Below are 18,888 nucleotides of genomic sequence, written 5' to 3' on the forward strand. Positions count from 1 at the left end.
TCATGACGCATCCTAGAGAAGTAGCAAGTTTCCTGCTGTAAAAATTTAAATAGCTTCTGTGCCTGCTTTTTCATTGGACCGAGCAGATATAGGGCACTGCAGGCTGTATAAAAGGCTGAGCTGAAACCTCCATCTCCATGATCAGTTCTCTTCAAGGAAGTGCTTAGCATTTGATACAGAAACCAGACACCCTAATCTGAATTTGCCTCTGCAGGCAAATAAAATAGATCATATAGAAGAGACTGCCAGCAAGAAAAGAGGAAAACAATTTTCTGAGAAGCTTAACTTTTAGGAACAAGTAAAATGGTAAAATTCTTGGTAGCAGCAGTAGTTCCTTTAAAAAAATAAAAAAACATTCCATTTCAGAGCCAATTCTTTTGCTTTTTAATTGAGCTATTAAAACCGCCCCCCCCCAAAAAAAAACAAAACCCCATCAAAATGTGATTATTTTAATCCATTTTAAAGGAATAGAAATTTGTGGTATCATTAGTTTTTAGACAACAGGGAAATGTTTTTTCATTTTTCAGAGTACTTGAATTCTTCTTGATAGGAACCAAAGGATTCCTATGGGAAGAAACAGAGTGTACAGAGGTTTGTGAAGTAGAGAGAAAAAAACAGATTTAAGGTTATCACTAAAAGTACTTACTTAAAACTTGCCTTGAAGTGAGATAGCTTACCTCTCTCGTTGGCACTAGTACCAGAGCATAGGGGCCATCACTGCGCTGTTGACAGAAGGAAAGAAATGCCATGAGCAAGAACAACTACCATAGGACTCCTGATGGACAGAACTTAGAGTGGCCAGTTGTAAAACATTAGACACACTCTCATTTAAGAAAGGAACAAGGCAAAAACGCCAACTATCTCCATTTATTATGTAACATTGTTTTAGGGGTTCTGGCCCATACAGTCACATGAGAAAGAAACATGAAGCATAAAATTTGAAAGAGGAGGATAGGCAATCATTTTTAGCAGATGACATTATTTTATTCTAAAAGAAAACTTTAATAGATTCAACCAAAAACTATCACAAAATAATTCCGGCAGGTAAATAGAATGCAAAATAAATGTGAAAAAAATCAACAGCCTTCCTACTCAGAAAGAAAACACAATATAAAGGGGAGGGGGAGTATCACATAATAGCAATTAAAAAAAAAAAAAAAACATATGGGAAAACTCCATATGGGAAAAAAATTTTTTTAAACATCTGATTATCCTTGGATAAGAAGATTTAATATTAGCCTGTTCTTTCTAATGCATGGAGTATAGGTGGCTCTGTAGGATAAGCACTGGACTGAAAACCAGAAAGTTGGTGTTTCTATTCCACCAGTTGCTCTGCAATATAAAGACACAGCTTTCTACTCTTGCAAAGATTTACAGTCTCAGAAAATTTATACAGGGTTGCTATGAGTCAAAACTAACTTGACAGCACTTAACAACTTTAATCCATAACATTAATGCAATTTTAATAAAAAAGCCTCTAATATATACATACACCATACACACACATATATAAAATGATACATACACCATACACACAAATGTATAAAATGTTACTCATCACCAAATTTTAAAGTTCTCATGGAAAAATTAATGTGCAAATAAAACCAAGATATATCTGGGAAAAGAGAGATTAATATAATATTAACCCTTTCAGATGTTAAGACAATTTAAAAATTTGATAATAAACCATCCCCAAAACAAAAGGGAACAAAAGCTAGACAGGGAACAGCATGCATTACATGCAGCCATATATCAAATCAAATCAAACAAAACAGAACAGCAAATTAAAAAACCCTTCAACAGAAAACATAGTCTAGAATTGATCCAAATACACACAGAAACGCAAGAAATAATGTTATTGTTGTTGTTCAATGATGTCAAGTTGGTTCCGACTCATAGTGGACCCGGTATAGGCTTTTCAAGGAATGGCTGGTGAGTTTGAACTGCCGACCTTGCAGTGAGCAGTCCAGTGCTTATATAGCGCCACACCAGGAGTCCACAAATAACATAATGGACATTTTACATAGGTTAGAAAAGAGAATTCAGAAGTCCTTTGATAAAATTCAGTTGTTCATTTTACAGATGACACAAAATTCAAAAAGTGTAAGGAAAATATTGATACATTTTATTATATAAAAATAGCAAAATACCTAAACAAAATCAAGAGTCAAATAACAATCTAGGGGGAAAAGATGCCCATAGAAGAGAAAGGGCTAATTTCTTTAACTTACAAGGAATCAAACAAACAAAAAAGGTTCAACAACTCAAGTAGAAAAATGGAGTAAGCATATAAATAGCTAATAATTGAAATATGAATTCCAAATATAGCTTTTACACATATGAAAACATATACAATGTTACTTATTAGAGAAATTTAAAATTAAAACTATAAACTGGTATTCCACCTGCCAAGTTAGCAAAAACAAAATAATTGGCTGTGCTGATGAGGGTAGTGGCAAATAGGAACTCATACACTGCTAGTAGAAATGCAAACTGGAATAAGGCTTTGGTGGTCAACTTGGCGCTACTAGCTAACAAATAAATATGCAAACTCCATTTACAGGAATTTCTCCTACAGATATACCCTTCTATGTGCAAAAAGATATCATAGACTATTTTACAGACTGTCAACTATTTATAATAGCTTTTGTTTATAGAAAAATATTGAACATAATGTAAATCCCACCAATAAAGCTCTGATTCAATAATTTGTAGTACATACACAAAATGAGGGAGTCCTGGTGTGGTGCTGTGGGTTAATGTACTGGACTGCAAGGTTGGTTTGAACCACAAGGTCGGCAGTTCAAGCTCATCAGCTGCTCCTCAGAAACCCTATGAAAACCTTCCTTATAATTAAATTTGCTATTAAATCTAAGTTTCACTTCTATGGTAGTGTAGTGGTTACAAATCGGGCTGCTAGCTTCAAGGTCAGCAGTTCGAAAATACCAGCTGTTCTGCATGAGAAAGATAAGGCGTTCTACTCCCATAAAGACTTAAATCCTCGGAAACCCGATGCAGGGTCTCTATGAGTCGGAACCGACTCCACGGCACATAACAACAACGTAACAACATTGGTTACTATTACTTGGAACTGACTCGACAGGCATTTAACAACAATTACACACAATGAAAAATTAAGACACCATTAAAGAAAACTAAGGTAGCTCTATATGGTACTGATAAGAAACCATCCCCAAAACATAAGGGAACAAAAGTAAGACACAGAACAGCATGCATGACAAGCAGCTATTTATATATGAAATCAAGTCAAACAAATCTGTAAAGCAAATTTCAAAAACCCTTCAAGTAGAAGGAGGAAGGGAGCTATGCATACTCATATTTGCTTGCTATGCAGAGCCTACCCCAGGAGAATATACCAAATCAAAAAATCAAACTCACTGCCACTGAGTCAATTCCAACTCACGGGCAACCAAATAGGACAGAACAGAACTGCTCCTTAGGATTTCCTCATCTTTTTCCAGAGGAGTGGCTGGTGGGTTTCACCACCAATCTTGTAGTTAGCAGCCCAATGCTCAACCCAATTATGTCCACTATATTTAAAAATAACAATAGTAATAAAAGAAAACAAGGTGGTCTAATAAAGGCTCTTATGTCAGTGGTGCCTTGCACATTGAAAAGGCTTACACATGTACTGAATGAATCTAAACAATGTCAGTATAAAGAAAAAAAAATGTTACTATAGAGAAGTGAAACTCAGATTTAACAGCAAATTCAATTACAAGAAAGGTTTTCATGTTTTGTTTTAGGAAACATTTATCCACAGAGAGGAAAGGATTTGAAATTCAAACTAGAGTTCTCTGTACTCAACATCAACTTTGTGAGACTACACTGAAGCTTAGACGAGGAACAGTAAACACGTTAGTACAACAATATCAACGTGCCACTGTGTGACGTTAGGAGATTCTGACATTTCAAAAGGTGTTACTACACAGAGAAGAAGAAAGAAAAATCAATTCCTCGCAGGGCAGAAGTGAGCAAGGAAGGATGAATGTGATGTTAGAAAAATCAGAGCCAAAATAACTGAAAGAGTGAAAACAGAAAAACAGTCCATTCTTATTCTATCACCAAAGTAATTTAAGAATCGGTTGGGTGCCTAGAATTTGCTGCTCTCTCCAGATATGGTCTTTACAGGTCAGATCATTATATGAGGAACTCCAAGGGATTCTACTGAAATAAGTAAATGAAATTGGAGCTTGGAAAACTATGTTTATAAAGAATACATTTCCTTTCATAGAATCGGCTGTTATCATTCTATGAAAGACAATGTTTGAAAAAAAAAATGAAATCAGAGCAAATATACTAAAAAAATACTACATGATGTGCTAATGGTTCTGATTATAAGCAAATGAAAGCACTGCCCTTCAAACTCATTTGACCTTGTTGATGATGATAACTAATACACAGGCATTGGGTACCAGGTTAAGGAGCTCTGGTGACACAGTGATTAAGCACTCAGCTGTTAACCAAAAAGTTGGTGGTTCAAACCTATTAGCTGCTCCCATAAAGATTACAATCCTCAGAAACCCTGTGAGTCGGAATTCATTCAGCAGCAACAGGTCTAGGGTTTTGTTTTGGTTGGTTTGAATGCCAGTTCTCAATACTTAACATGCATTAACTCACTTAATCTAGAAGACAGGTACAGCTACTAGCCCCTTAACACAGCTGAAGACACTGAGGGATGAAATGATTTGCCTAAAGTCACACGTGGAACCAGGATTTATGCAGAACCATCCATCACACTGTCCACTTTCGGTAAGTTATCGGATCGCTCCACTTCACAGATTTATGGACTCAAGGTTGAGTAGACCTCTAGGACTCATTCCAGTGGAAAATTCACCAAACTCTCCAACCTTGTAGGAGGAAGAACTTCTACTAGCGAGAGAGTCTCTTGGAGTACGTAAGTGGATGCAATTGTTTTATTAGTATTACTGCAATAATTTACGTTTGTTTCTTACTATGTACCATATACAATGCTGAAGCACTTGACATGAATTATCTTGGTTAAAAGCGCTTAATGGAAAAAAATCATTGTCAGGAAACAAAATGTCTCACACCTCAGAGAAAATGAATATTAATAGTTTGAAAAGTATTTGTCTAGTCTTTTTTTTTTTAATGTTTTATTGTGAATTATGTGATAGTTTACATGGGAGAACATTAGTTTTACATTCATCCTATCGTATGTCGTTTCATTGCCATGGTTACAATCCCCTCCATGCATCATCAACCAACCAAAGTGTCTACCCTGCAAGCCTACCCCCCAGTCATCAACACACAGCCCCTCTCCCTCTCTGGGTCTAAAGTCCCCAGCCACTCCATCTCTCCACATCATCGTCTCTGCCTCCATCTCTGGTGTCACTGCTTCTCTGAGTAGTGTCCTGCTCTGCGCTCTTCTCCCTTGATGGTCCCAGGGACCTCCACTCCTAGACTGAAAAAGTTAATCACTCCCCTCCTTGTTACAAAAAGTCTACATTTCCAACCCTCACAATCAATCCTGATAACAATTATTCACTATTGTATCACAAGAGACCTATCCACATTTCATCAGCCGCGCCTAGACAGATTGGTTACTACTCAGTGGAGATTCTACCTTCCTTCACACCCTCTAGATCTAGGTTCCCTCTTGAAAGCTTGTAAGCCAGTCACTTCTTGCCTTTGAAGCTCCCCCATTTAGGGTAGTCATTGTCCAAGTTTCCCATCCCTGTGTATGGAGGGGGTGGGAATGATTCTTGCTGTAAAGATTTGTTCCCTCTTTCGAACTACTGCATCCATAGGTGTAGGTCAGGTTCATCAAACAGTATCAGATTACATTTTTTTCCCCTCTTCTTTCTTCCGCTAGCTGAGTTCTGATCATCCAGTCATTGAAGCCAGGTCAAGTGGGTATTATCTGCAAATGTGGGTGTTCTTGTGCATATGCCTTCTCTTCTTATCAGCTGGATACTTCACTCTCCACTCTAGTTCTCTGTGGCTATGTCACTGACTCTGGACCCAGGAGTCCCAAGGTCTTGCCACACTGCTAGGCCAACCAGATCTCCACCTGGGTTCACAGGAGTCTATTGAACATTGTAGGGCTTAGCTCGTAGCTTCATTGCTGTTTTTCCCTCACTTCCCCTTGTCAGTGACTGTCTATAGTTTTTTTGTGCATATACACACATAGGTTATTACTATTTATGAAACTGGGGTCACTGTTATACATACTGTTCATGGAGTCAGTATTATAAATACTGTTTTGTTGCCTAGCTTTTTTCACTTGACATCTGCTCAAGTTAACAAACAGTAAATTGAAAAAAAGTACTACTTCTAAAGGCTATATAGGTGCTTTCCTTTTATTGACTAAAAAATGTTTTTAATCTATTAATTTTGAAATAATTTGGCATACAAGAAATTTACAAATCTAGTATTAAGAATTCCCACATACCAGTTTCCCAGTTTTCTCAAATGCTAACATTTTTTATTAACCACAGTACAAATCTGAAAACAAGAAAATTAACATTGATCAATGCTATTCATTAATCTACAGATCTCATTCAAATTTCATTAACTAAACTATTAGTGTCCTTTTTCTGGACTAGGATCCGATCCAGGACTACATGTTGCATTTATCTGGCATGTTTCCTTAGTCTCTTTTAATATGGGACAAGGTTTCAGTTAATCTTTGTCTTTCATGACCTTGATCCTTTCAACACGTACTGGCCAAGGTGTAGAATGCCCCTTGATTTGAATTCCTCACAGTTAAATTCAGGTTATGCATTTTTTTTGTTAAAATACCACAGAGGCAACAGAAGCCAGGATTCTCCATGGTAAAGTTACTGTCTTTCCCTTTGCAATTAAGCAGTAGCTAGCTTTAGGGAGATACTTTGAGACTATGTATACTACCCTGCTTTCCATCATACTTTCCCACTATTTTTAACATCCATGAAGAGTCTTCTCTGAAACAATATTATTGTGGCATTTGCCAAACGGTGATGTTTAATTTCCATCACTCCTGCATTCATTCACCGGCATACAAAGGCACTCTGGTGGTGCTGTAAGCTCTGGGTTGCTCCACTCGACAGGAGTCAGGAATTCAAATCAAGGGGCATTCTATAACTTGACCAGTACTTGTGAGAAAGTATGACAGAAAGCAGAGTAGTATACATAGTCTCAAAGTATCTCCCTAGAAGCTAGCTACTTCTTAAACTTTACCATGAGGAATCCTGGCTTTTGTTGCCTTAACTTAGTGATGCAAGTTGGTGTCATCACCAGTACTGAGCTATGTTGGTCTCATGTGCCTCCTGGTAAGAGGAGGCTTTATGCTCCCAGAAAGATTTACAGCCTCGGAAGCACTGTACGGTGTGGTTATGAGTTGGAATGGACTGAATAGCAGTGAGTTTTGGTTTATTCTACTATAAGGAAGGGAGGGCCTTTCCTCCTCCATTTATTCAATTATTTATTTCTATCAGTTTGGATTCACTCCTGGGATATTTATTTTATTCTAAGAGTTACATAAGTCTACAGGTTATAATCCATATAATGGCCGAACGAGCACTTGACTATTAACCAAGGGTGGGATTTTTAATCTACCCAGCAGCACCTTGGGAAAAAAGGCCTGGTGACCTACTTCTAAAAGACCACAACTAGTGAAAAACCTATGGAGCTCAGATTTACTCTGAACACGTGTTGCCATGAATCGACTTGATGGCAACTGGTTTCCAAGCTGGAAACTACGTAGGACAAAGAGACCTGATCCTTACATAGCAAGATGTCCATAATGAACCCTCGTCATAAAAACACAGCATGCTTAAACAATCAATAAATAAGGAGGATTCAGATGCAGACAGTGCAGACCCGGTCAGGAGGCCAAGCCCCTGTGGGCCCAAGCGTTGTTGACCGTCCAAACCATAGGCTCTGAGGATCAGACTCTAGCCACCTAGTAGACATAGCAAACTGTCCCTAATCTGATTATTCAGTAATGCTTGTTAGTAATCTCATACATGAGCCCTGGATATCCACAGACAAATGTAAAAACCTTCCCTAAAAGCCGAGACTGTAAATTCCAAAAAGGCAAGTCCCCCCCCAATCCAAAAAAAAAAAAAAAGCTAAAGAGCATAGAGAGAAACACTGTAAACCGATGATATATGGAGGGGATAATAATCAATGTAATGAAACAAGCTATATGAATGGTTGACTGTGAAGCTGATGATGTGCCCTGTAAACTTTCACTCAATGCAAAATAAAAACATTTAATTTAAAAAAAAAACAAAACAAAAAAACACAGCATGGAGTGAGGAGTTTAGCCTCTGAACACAGGAGAACTGAAGTGGAAATCCACTTCCATCATTACACGATGCATGACAGTAACAAGTTATTTACATTAACTTTCCAATTGGTAAACAACTTTGGGGAAGGGGAGAGAGATGGTGTTTAAATATTCAAATAATGTATGCAAAGAAGCATTCAGCACAGCACTTGACACACGGGGCACATTTTTCAATATTCCTTATCATATCAACTATGATGATTATGAAATATGTTTATTCTACTCTGGCCACAGTCTTTAGCAATAGTTTGTTTACATAATAAATGAATTAAAAGGCAACAAGAACACAAAGCTAAGTGAAAACAGTCTTTCTATTCCAATATTATTACTATGGTTCAGTCTGATGGTTATGTGTGCATTATGTAATAGAAAAAAACCACATCTTATACGCACCTGTATTTTTGATTTCATTGCTTGAAGGGATTGGACAACAGGGACGCAGTAGGCAAGAGTTTTACCTTTTCAAAAAAGTATAAAAGCAATTAAAATCACAGTCCCTACAAATGTAAGAGCAATGGCCGGCCATAAACGAGATGAGCTGTTATCTTTGGGTCATACCCAATTCTAGGACAAGAAAGAACGCACATCGTACAGTCATGAGGGGTGAGTAGGTAGTTCACCTGTCTTCTACAACTCCTAATTTGCTTTGTAATTTAGTAATGCTAGGAAGCCTGAAGCTTCAGCTCCTTTACCCATCTAACAAGGGAGAGAATGACACATTTACTAAATTACACAAAAGCCCAACTTGATAGTTGCATTTAGAAATTAGAGGACTCCTTCTCTGAAGTCTTCCCTAATCTCTTAGATGCGCTTAAGTGCTCAATTAAAAGTTCTCTGCAGGGGCAGTTGGAATCCAACTAAAGCAGTTTTCTGTGTTCAGCAGACTGATTGGAGTTCAATAGTGTATGTTCATGGCAGAGCTCTATATTTTAACGTCAGAGAAAATATTCAACCACCAGTAGAGTCAGGATGGGCAGCTCTGGCATAGACAGGGAGATCTGGCAAAGGCCTAAAACAGGCTCCAAGGAATGACAGCAGAGCACGACAACTTCCTGATATGACACCATCAACCATCCCCTTTCCTGCATTGTGGGAACATGTTCAGTGTTCTAATTAAAAGCAAGCATGGCTTCCCCTCCCCAAAATAAAACACAGCAGCCCCACCACACAGAAACTGGCATTTTCCTCTAGAATCATACGCCTGTATACTATGGACACAAAAAATTAAACAACAACTAACCTGAACCCGTCTGGGATCTCACAAGAGCATCTCTGCCTTCCAGCAGTGCAGGAATACTTTGCTTCTGAACACTTGGGCACCCAAAAGAAAGAACACTTATTCATCTATGCCACTCAGTTATGTTTACAAAGAGAAACAAGGACAGACAAAATGCAACGACCCCTGGTTTGATTTGTCCATCAAATGACACCATAAAAGTTACCTAATATTCAAGTAAAGGTGCTAAAAATTTTTCATAATTTGAAGTTTACAGCCAATTAAATTTCTGGTACTTAGCTTAAAATGTTGAGGGAAGACTATGAGTGGTCATTCCACTAGTTTTTTTTAAATTTGGTGGATGAGAGAGGACTCCTTATTTTCTTCAATATTCTTATTTATTTTTTACTTAGAGAAGTAAAAGTTAGTCATTATTTCTAACAAAGAGAAGCATACATACTCAAAAAGAAAAAGTTGATCTCTTCCCCATAGCTTTCACTACTCTAATTTTATTTTCTAGGAGTCTATAATGCCAACAAAGATTCTTAAAAATATTTTAGCTTCCCACTATTTATAACCAAATAGTGTTGTTGGTTGACTCTAATTTTTACTACTAAGAAATCACATGCTAAAGTCTACATTTTGGCCAACTTATCTTCAGGGAAGGAAGGACAACAGTGGTATCTTACACAGATCATCCTGTGTGTCAAAGATCTCTTACAGTTTAGAGCTGAGAATAAAACGGAATGAAGACTCAACCTCTGGCATTTAGCAGGGGAAATGGGCAAACTGAGTGTTTGATATGTTGAGCCCTTCCTTTTTAATGCCAAGACTCAAATTTGCTCTGTTCTCCAAAGACAATTCAAATTTCATCAGTTATCTGCATTTTAGTCCTAACAAAATTAAGATGAGTCTGGAATTCTTACCTGGTCATACTAGATATTTTTAAGACTGTATTTATCGTAGAAATCTAAAAGAGAAGACAAAGCAAATAAATATTTTCTTTAACATTTCTTGGTAGAAACACATTATGTTTAATGGAAATAACAAAAAGGATAAAATATTGGGATGAAACTGATAACCATGATCATAGTAAGTTAAAAAGAGAGTGCTCGGTTCTCCATCCAGGGGTAATTTTGCCTTCTCTCCTGGGAACATATAACAATGTCTGGAAACGTTTATGACTATGACAAATGAGAGGAGGTGCTACTAAAATCTAGTGGGTAAAGGCCATGGGTATTGCTAAATATCCTACAATGTGCAGGAAAGAGTAACCCACAACAAAGAGTTACGCAGCCTACAATGTCCTAAAAATCCTTCTCTCAGCTGTAGGTGAGGGGGAAAGGCAATGTAAAAAAGGGAAAGGTAAGCTTTACCTGAAGAAGCTAAGGAAATCATCACTACTAAAAATGGATGTATTTTTTTCTCTCCATACACCTAAGAAGTCTGGAAACTCATTCAAATTAGGGGTGGGGGGAGGAAAGGAAGGGCATTTATTTGTAGGAAATGCAGCTTAAAAAAAAGCCTTTTCTTCCCTTAACAGCAAGATGCCAGTTCAATTCCCTCATCTATGATCTCTATGATGTCTGCTAGCACAATGGTCTTCATGTCATTATCCAGTAATTAGGAAGCTATCTTAAGTACCATATGTGAAGTCCCAGTGCAAAAGAAAGTCTTGAATTCTTAAGGTAAAACAAAACAGAACAAAAAAAGTCTTGGAAGAGACAGTATACGATAACCTACACACACTAAACTGCCCTAGACAAGTATTCTTTCAATCTGAGTTCATTCAGGTAACTTGGAGTAGAAATAATCACTCTTCAGTTTCTCTTCCTAGAACTGTTATTTCACAGACATTCTGAATAAATATACTCACAAAACCCACATCAAATCCTGAGAGATACTTACTAAATGTGGATGGAGGTCCAGTTCATGAAAAGCATCTGAAGTAAACACTTTCTCTTGCACCTGCTTTACTGCAGGTCTGCAAATAATTAACAGAAACCTAGGCATCAGTTCCCACAGACAAAGAAAACAGCAGAATACACTTTTTTCCCTTTATCCCTAAAGTGCATCTGCACCGGGACATACCTGTGGAGTTCTGGAATTTCAGGGTTGTTTTTAAACAATGATGAAGTCTTTATGGCTGGTTTCTCCTTCTGGTATACATTACTGGTCTCAGTTGAGTGCTTCTTTGGAGAAAATATTTTTGGTGCCTTCCCCTTAGAAGTCCTGAGAGTCTCTGTAACACCAGTTTTCTTAGCTAGGGAAAATGGTGTCTCATGTCTCTGTTTCACTGGAGGAGCCTCACTGGGTAGGAGGCATTTCCTTTTAGTGGCCTTTTCTTGCTGCATTGTTCCCAAAAGGAAAGATCAACAAGAGAGGCATTAGTCCATGAAGACAGACCTCAGAGTGAAGGCTGACTGCCCACAGAATTGCATCTCTTCCTGCAGGGATCATTATGCCCCATATGTCAAGCAACAGTTTAAGGTTTGCAGTCAGATTTTTCAACTCAGCAACCCCCTCCCCCACCCTAAAGAAAAAAAAATCTCAACTCATTTATCACTTAATCAGGATGCAGGTGAATATCAAGGAGGGAGATGAGTATTAATAAATAAGCCTGTTTAACAGGGAAGAGATAATTCATCTTTTAAAGTATGCATGTAAAGTCAATCCATATTCCTAGGATGGGGAGAAAAGGAATCTTTTCTCTCTACCTACCAACAAAGCAAGTCAGCGACTGCACACATGGTAGAAAATTGGGATGGCCATGTCTTAGCTTATGCCCAGGAAGTGGAAACCTTCATTACTGCTCTATCCAAAAGTGCTTGGATCTCTGTCATCCTCTACCCTCAAGCTGCTCCTCCAGATTTAGATGGTTTGGAGATAATTCCTACTCACGGTTCCAATTCCAAATGAGAATTCTGCTCCATCCATCACTTCTATTACAATTATTTCCAACTCTCCTTGCCTTTCCATTTCCCACCTGATCACCGATTACAAGCTACCAAACCCAATCCACTGCTGTCAAGTCACTTCTGACTCACAGCCACCCTGTAGGACACAGAACTGCCCCCATAGGGTTCCCAAGGCTGTAACCTAGTGTGGTGCTGTAGGATAAGCATTGGACTGCTAACCTCAAGGCTGGTGATTCAAACCCATCGTGGAAATCTTATACAGGGTTGCTATGAGTTGGAACCAACTCAACATCAATTCACAAGAACAATCCTGACAGTAGCAAACTGCCACATCTTTCTCCATGGAGTGGCTGTGTGTACAAACCACCGATCTTTCTGTCTGTAGCCAAGTATTTTAACCACTGTGCCACCAGGACTCCTTTATAAACTACAATACTAAACATTTTATCTGTTGCTTATTTCTAGTACATGAATATGGTTAAACACCATAATGTCCACACTTCCCCTATAAGAAACATCTGATTCTTACATATTTTTTGGCTTTCTCTTCCTAATTACATATAAATATATCCCTTACGTAGCCAGTGCTTGACATTCTGTAGTTTTGGTTCTCTTGGAACCTCTTTGCTTATAATGATGACTTCTGGTTACATCATGGTTGGGGAACGCCTAGGCCCGGAGGCCATATGTTGTTTGTTGTTAAGTGCCATTGAGTTGATTCCGACCCATAGCGACTCTGTATAGGGTTTCCAAGAAGCAGCTGGTGAGCTTGAACTACTAATGTTGCAGTTCAAACAACTTTGTAATCTGATGCATTAGCACACCAGGATTCCAGTGGGCCATATAAATCCTGCAAAATCATTTGGTCTGGCTCTGCCAAAGCAACCGCAGTTACAGCCATCAAATTGTTGTCGTTAAGTGCTGGAGAGTCAGTTCCAACACACAGTGACCCTGCATAAGGTTTCCAAGGAGCAGCTGGTGAGCTTGAACTGCCGACTTTGTGGTTCAAATGAACTTTGCTTTCCAGCACAATAACTCATAGCACTGCAAGTTAATTAAATGTTTGACCAAATATAGCAGACTAATTTTTAAGTTGATAATTTTTTATGGCCCTTGGCAGAAAAAAGGTTCCCCACCTCTGGCCTGGCGCTATGGAATAAACACAAGATCACAAAGTCAGTTTGAGTCATGAGGTCAGCGGTTCAAACTCACCAGCCACTTCTAAGAAACCCTATACAGTGTAGCTGTGACGGGGAACCAACTCAATGGCACTTAGCAACCACTACTACCCTTAGCTTACACACTAGCTTATTTTAGCTGTGACTGTCAACTTCAGAAAAACCTACTAGTAATGCAAGTTCTTTGCTTCTGGCAACCATAAGGATTCTTTTAAGTAATTCAATAAATACAACTTCATAAATTTCATATTAATTAAGTCCAACGCACTTTTATAAAATCCTGAGTTAGGGAATCTTAAGATTAAAGGAAGATAAAGAAGTCAAGTTTCAGGTCTGTTGATTCACTTGCAAGACAGTATGGAAAGGGCAGATTTCTGTCTATAGTACGTGGCTCAAGAGACCCATAGAATCCTGGAGCACAAAGAGCCAATAATACCACTCCCACCATGTGCAGAAATTCTGACTGCAGGTTCCCTGCCAGGTGGCCTCAAAACCCCTGTCTACACATGTCAGGAGGCAGTCCGCTCTGTTCCTGACCAATTCTAAGGAGGAAGCTGTTTCTGATATTCAGGCAAAATCTACTTCCTTGTACACCTCCTACTAGCCTTCCTTCGCGTACTAATTCTTTTTCCACGCCCCCCCCCCCATCTTTGGACTACATATTCCATATAAGATATTAACTATATGTCTTACCATCTGGTCACTCTTTAGTACTATGTCAATGTCTCTCTAAAAGCAAGTACCCAACAGTTAAATGCAATATTCAGGAGCTTTCCACTGCTCTTAGGCTAAAATCCAAAATCTGCAATATTATCTATGAAGCCTTCCAGAATCTGTCCTTTGCCACCCTGATCTTCCTTAAGTCCCTAGAGTGAACCCTGCTCCTTTCCTCCTCAGGACCTTTGCACCCGCTATTCCCACACCTGTGTCCCCTGCCTTTCCTCAGGCTGATGAACTCACATTCAATCTTCAGATTAGGCTTCCCTGGAGCATTCCAAGGAGTCTTTCTTGACCTGTTTTCTCCAGTCAGTCAAGCCAAGGTTCTCAGTTCTTGGCTCTCTTGGCACCTTTTTTTCTTTTGCAGCACTCACCATGATAAGCACAGAATGTATTTCATTGATCCCAATAATTCCCCCACACATCTACAACACATTCATTTTTTAAAACTCTACAGCTGTCAAGTAGCTTGGTTCTGAAGATCAGCCAACCCCTTGAGGAAGTCACACATTGGCTTGTGAAAGTGACAAAGGTGTAAAAACAAATCTTTATTTGTTTAACTGTTGGGTCCTTGCTTTTAGAGACATTGACATAGTACTAAAGAGTGACCAGACGGTAAGCGATCCAGTTTATATATTATTTGGAATATGCAGTCCAAAGATGGGGGGTGGAAAAAGAATTATTACCTCTGTATTTGTAATAAAGACGTACACACAAAGGATTAAGTGAAGACAGAAAAACAAAGACTAACATGGCTACAGTAGGGAAAAAGAGAGGCAAGGAGTTAAGGAATGCTTGCAAAGGTGACATTTGATCAGAGAGGAAGAAAGGACATAGCTGGATTTATTATAAAATTTTAAATTAAAATTTCAAAATTTGCAAAGGATCAGTGAAAAAGAGGTACACTAAACTGGATGGTGTTTTTCACTGACCATCATCATTAGCATGAGTTAACAGATAAATCAACTATACCAGAAACCAGTTTTCAGCTCGTTTGGGTTTAGTTCAAGGCACCATTTTACAGTCCCACCAGTAGCGTAGTGGTTACGAATCGGGCTGCGAACCTTAAGGTCAGCGGTTCGAAACTACCAGCCGCTCCGCGGGAGAAAGATGAGGCTTTCTACTCCCGTAAGGATTTACACCCTCGGAAACCCTGTACAGGGTCGCTATGGGTCGGAACCGACTCGACGGCACAACAACAACAACATTCCACGCGGAATGAAAATCTATACAATTTTTGAAAGCTACTCAAAGAAATTTCTAGTCCCCAAATCCTTATTCCTGAGACAAACGAACATTGAGAGCGTTGACTGTGAAACTGACAGAGCTGGGACTCGAGCCTGGGTGGCAGTTCTAACTTTACGGAAAACAGCATCCAATTCCACACACCACCTGGCCAGGTTTCCGAGCAGCAGCAAGGGCCAGCACCCCGCCCTCTTCACTCGCTCCACTCCCTTCAAGGTGGTGTTCCGGTTTTATACACGTGCTCCTGAGCAACTCCTCCTGAAATGCCTGGCAACTGGTTTCCCCTGCATTACTCTGTAGACGATTCGGAAATGGTCGCAGACGCAGGCTGTGGGGAATGAACTGAAGCCAGGTCAGAACTCACCCGTTTTGCCTGAGCTCGGAGGGGTCTGAAGGAGGTTTTGGAGACAGCGGCCCGGGCCTCGAAAACGTTGAGAAGCAAATCGTCATCTGCTTCCATGGCTGGCCGGAGAAGAGCGACAGCCGCGAGACGCGAGAGGACCTAACTACTCAGGGTTTGGGTTCGCGGCTCCAGCTCCGACTCTAGCCCACGTGGGACGCTTGTGAGGACCCCAGGTAGCTGCCCTGTGGAGTCCTGTAGCTGTTCCCCCTTCCGGGGCCAAGAAAGACTCAAAACCAAACACATACACAACTACGAGGATTAGAGCTGCAGTGCCGGGATGAAAGGGCGTTTGCTGTGGGTCATGGACTGGGAAGTGCAAAAGCGAACGCCCTGAGGGCGAGGGGTATCTACTAATAGGAAGTGACAACTCCACCCCCTATGGCTTGGTTTATTGCAGAAATGAAAAATTACACTCAATGGGGGAATGAATGTTAAGTCCTTTGCATTCCTCTAAGAGTCTACCGCATGATTACTCAGGAGAAGCCCCCAAAAGGACCTGGGGCACGGTCTCGAGGAGAAAGAGCCTTCTGCCTGCCACGAAGGAGGTAAATTTAAGGCCAAGTTACGCCGAGGCTTCCAGTCTTTTACCCATTCGCACAAACTGAGGCATAACCAGCCATGGACGTGTGGATTGGGGCCGCAAAAGAGGCGCATTTTCTAGACAGGCAGTTTCTTGGACACCTGGCAGGGCTGGGTCGCCTGGCAACGGCGGGGTCCTTCCTGGCTCAGCGGCGCTCGGGGCCTGAGGGGAGAAAACTGCCGCGGAGGGGGCTGGCGGCTGCTGTGCTGGAGGCGGTAAAGGGGCCGCAACGTGGAGTTTACGCTTCCGGGGATTCGGCCTCTGGATCTAAGGGAAGATGTCCACGGCCAGCAAGGCCCAGGAGGGGCCAGAGACGGACGGGCCTGCTCCACCCGGGGAGGAAGAGGGCGAGGGGGGCGGCGAAGCGATAGCGAAGGAGCCAGCGACGGACGCGGCTCCTGGGCCCAGTACTGCTTTCCGCCTAATGGTGACTCGGCGGGAACCGGCCGTGAAGCTGCAGTACGAAGTGGGCGGCCTGGAGCCGCTAGCGTGGTCTGAGGACCACCGCGTGTCCGTGCCCACCGCCCGCAGCATCGCTGTGCTGGAGCTCATCTGCGACGTGCACAACCCAGGCCAGGACCTGGTCATCCACCGCACCTCGGTGCCCGCTCCTCTCAACAGCTGCTTTCTCAAAGTAAGTTATCCCCGGGGGCCCAACCCTGGGCTCTCCTTCTCCCACTCCCGCGGCCGCGTCATCCGTCCCCGGGGAATTCCGGCCAGCACCTAGCGCGGGGATTCCCCATCTCACATCCATCGCTAGGAGTTTTTTAAGTGGCTAGGGTCATTAAGGATTTTTTTTTTTAATTTTAAAGATAGCCCTGCAGCTTTCTGCGCCCAGTTTCTCAGATTCTCCCCGGGAGACGCGTCCCGCCAATCCTGCCGTTGCCCCTGCGTCTGAGCGACTCCGGGCGTGCTTCCCGAAACTCCACCCCCTGTTGACCCAACCCCAGTCCTGCCTCAGCCGTGGCTTCTATTGTCTGGGGCCTACTACCCGAGGCCCTAGGTTGGCTTTGTTTACTGTTTTGTGCCCTCCTCTTGTCTCTTTTGCTTTAGAGAATTAAAACTGGCCGTTTCCGTTGACTTAACTACTCCAGCGACTTTATTATGAATGATTCTTGCTTCTCACTCTGGGGAGATGTATAAAATACTGGATCTCGGTGTGTGTACTCTAGTTTCTCTTTAGAAAAATTATGGAGCTGTAGAATGAAAACCAAGGAAACAAACTATTCTAAACCTTCAAGTCAAGGTTTCTGTGTAGATTTAGTGCTTTAGATCTAACTTAGCTTTAGAATTTTAGAGTTCCAAAAGTTGTGTTGTACTGTCACCATTTTCAAATTCAGTTGTTTTTCTAAAGTGGTAAGCCATATGGGTCATTTTCACAGTTTAGAAGTATGAAGGATTTCCCTGTTTCCTTTATAGATTTGTATTCTCCTGGTGTGGCGCAGTAGGATCAATACTGGACTGCAAACCACAAGGTCAGCAGTTCAAACCCACCAGCTGCTGCTTGGAAGCCCTATACAGGGTTGTTATGTGTTGGAAACGGCACTTAACAACAATGTGATTTTAGGAGTCCTGGTGTGGTACTGTAGAATAAGCACTGGACTACTAGCCACAAGGTCAGTTGTTCAAACCCATCAGCCAGTCTTTGGAAACCTTATACAGGGTCAGTGTGAGAACCAACTCAAGGGCACTAAACAACAACCTTTACAGAAGCAGACTATCTTTCTCCATGGAGTGGGTGTAGGTCAAACCATTGACCTCTCTATTTGTTAGCAAAGCATTTTAACCACTGTGTCATAAAGTTAGAACAAGATGTGATGGTAAAGGTGTCCTGGTGTGACACAAGGTTGGCAGTTCAGTCCCACCAACCACTCCTTTGAAACCCCGTACCGGGTCCCTTTGAGTTGGAACCTACTGGACAACATTTAACAACAACATGTTATTGTAGAAGTACATATTCATGTATTAAGCAGATGTTTGTATGCCACTATGTGCTAGGCTCTCACCTAGGTTCTGGAAACCAAAATAGCTACAAAACAAAGCTCTTGCCCTCATGGAGCATACATTCTTCGATATGTCAAACAAATAATGTAATAAAGTGATAAGTACTTTGAAGATCCGTGTCTTTTTATAAAGAATGTGCTTATGTGAAAATAAACGGTTTTTGTTTTGTTTGAATCTCGTCAGACATTTATTTTAAATATGAGTTCTTAGCTGCAATGGAGTCCCTAGGTTAATGCACTCACCCACTAAAAGAAATTGAAAGGTTCCAGTTTATTCAGAGGCACTTCTAAAAAAAGGCCTGGTCATCTAT

The 18,888-nt window shown here is 40.8% G+C and overlaps 2 protein-coding genes across 2 annotated transcripts in view; one reads left to right on the forward strand and one right to left on the reverse strand.

The window, feature by feature from the left end:
• Positions 1-11,887, reverse strand: part of DDX31 (DEAD (Asp-Glu-Ala-Asp) box polypeptide 31) — a 74,722-nt gene extending 62,835 nt beyond the window's left edge. The window contains exons 1-6 of the mRNA XM_006834995.1: positions 11,625-11,887; positions 11,442-11,517; positions 10,460-10,503; positions 9,558-9,628; positions 8,711-8,775; positions 678-722 (exon numbers count right to left, since the gene is read on the reverse strand). Of these exons, the coding sequence (XP_006835058.1) occupies positions 678-722; positions 8,711-8,775; positions 9,558-9,628; positions 10,460-10,503; positions 11,442-11,517; positions 11,625-11,887 (564 nt within the window). The remainder of the gene's footprint in view (positions 1-677; positions 723-8,710; positions 8,776-9,557; positions 9,629-10,459; positions 10,504-11,441; positions 11,518-11,624) is intronic.
• A 4,758-nt stretch (positions 11,888-16,645) lies between these two features.
• GTF3C4 (general transcription factor IIIC, polypeptide 4, 90kDa) overlaps positions 16,646-18,888 on the forward strand; it is a 32,415-nt gene continuing 30,172 nt past the window's right edge. Inside the window, exon 1 of the mRNA XM_006834898.1 lies at positions 16,646-17,208. Coding sequence (XP_006834961.1) covers positions 16,852-17,208 — 357 coding nt within the window. The 5' untranslated portion in view covers positions 16,646-16,851. The remainder of the gene's footprint in view (positions 17,209-18,888) is intronic.

Source organism: Chrysochloris asiatica, unplaced genomic scaffold (genome assembly GCF_000296735.1).
Source record: "Chrysochloris asiatica unplaced genomic scaffold, ChrAsi1.0 scaffold00014, whole genome shotgun sequence".
Taxonomy (NCBI): Eukaryota; Metazoa; Chordata; class Mammalia; order Afrosoricida; family Chrysochloridae; genus Chrysochloris; species Chrysochloris asiatica.